The sequence below is a fragment of the Colobus angolensis genome, unplaced genomic scaffold (assembly GCF_000951035.1).
Source record: "Colobus angolensis palliatus isolate OR3802 unplaced genomic scaffold, Cang.pa_1.0 Scaffold55, whole genome shotgun sequence".
Lineage (NCBI taxonomy): Eukaryota > Metazoa > Chordata > Mammalia > Primates > Cercopithecidae > Colobus > Colobus angolensis.
In genome coordinates, this window is record NW_012119043.1 from 5,590,748 (window position 1) to 5,591,153 (window position 406).

At 69.2% G+C, this 406-nt stretch overlaps 1 protein-coding gene across 1 annotated transcript in view; it reads left to right on the forward strand.

Annotated features, from left to right (window-relative positions):
* Nucleotides 1-406, forward strand: part of LOC105525700 (chromosome unknown open reading frame, human C16orf72) — a 31,956-nt gene that overhangs the window by 2,430 nt on the left and 29,120 nt on the right. Inside the window, exon 2 of the mRNA XM_011961430.1 lies at nucleotides 31-339. Coding sequence (XP_011816820.1) covers nucleotides 31-339 — 309 coding nt within the window. The remainder of the gene's footprint in view (nucleotides 1-30; nucleotides 340-406) is intronic.

Below are 406 nucleotides of genomic sequence, written 5' to 3' on the forward strand. Positions count from 1 at the left end.
TCCTTCCTGACATTCACTCCCTTCCCCCAGCCAATTGGTTACGTCAGGCAGACAGGCCGAAGAACCAATCACGGTGCTGTGCTCAGAAGCCGGCACGCGGAACCGGTCGGATCCGACTAATAGGGGCCCTTGGAGCGGCCACGCCCCAACCGGGCAGGGGAGCTCGGGCCCAGTGGGCGGTGCTTCTCCAGTCAGCATGTGGGCGGGGTAGGGCGGGGACCAGCAGCCGCAGAGGCGTCCTTCGCGGCGGCGGCGACGACGTTGCTCAGTCTTTGGGGTGGGCTCAGCGGTGCAGGCCGGGCTGCGTGGAGGGCTCGGCGGTCAGCGGCGGCAGCGGCAGTTGGGAGGCCGCAGTGTCATGGGGGAGGTCTAACACAGGCTGCGGCGGGCGAGGCGAGGGGCGGCA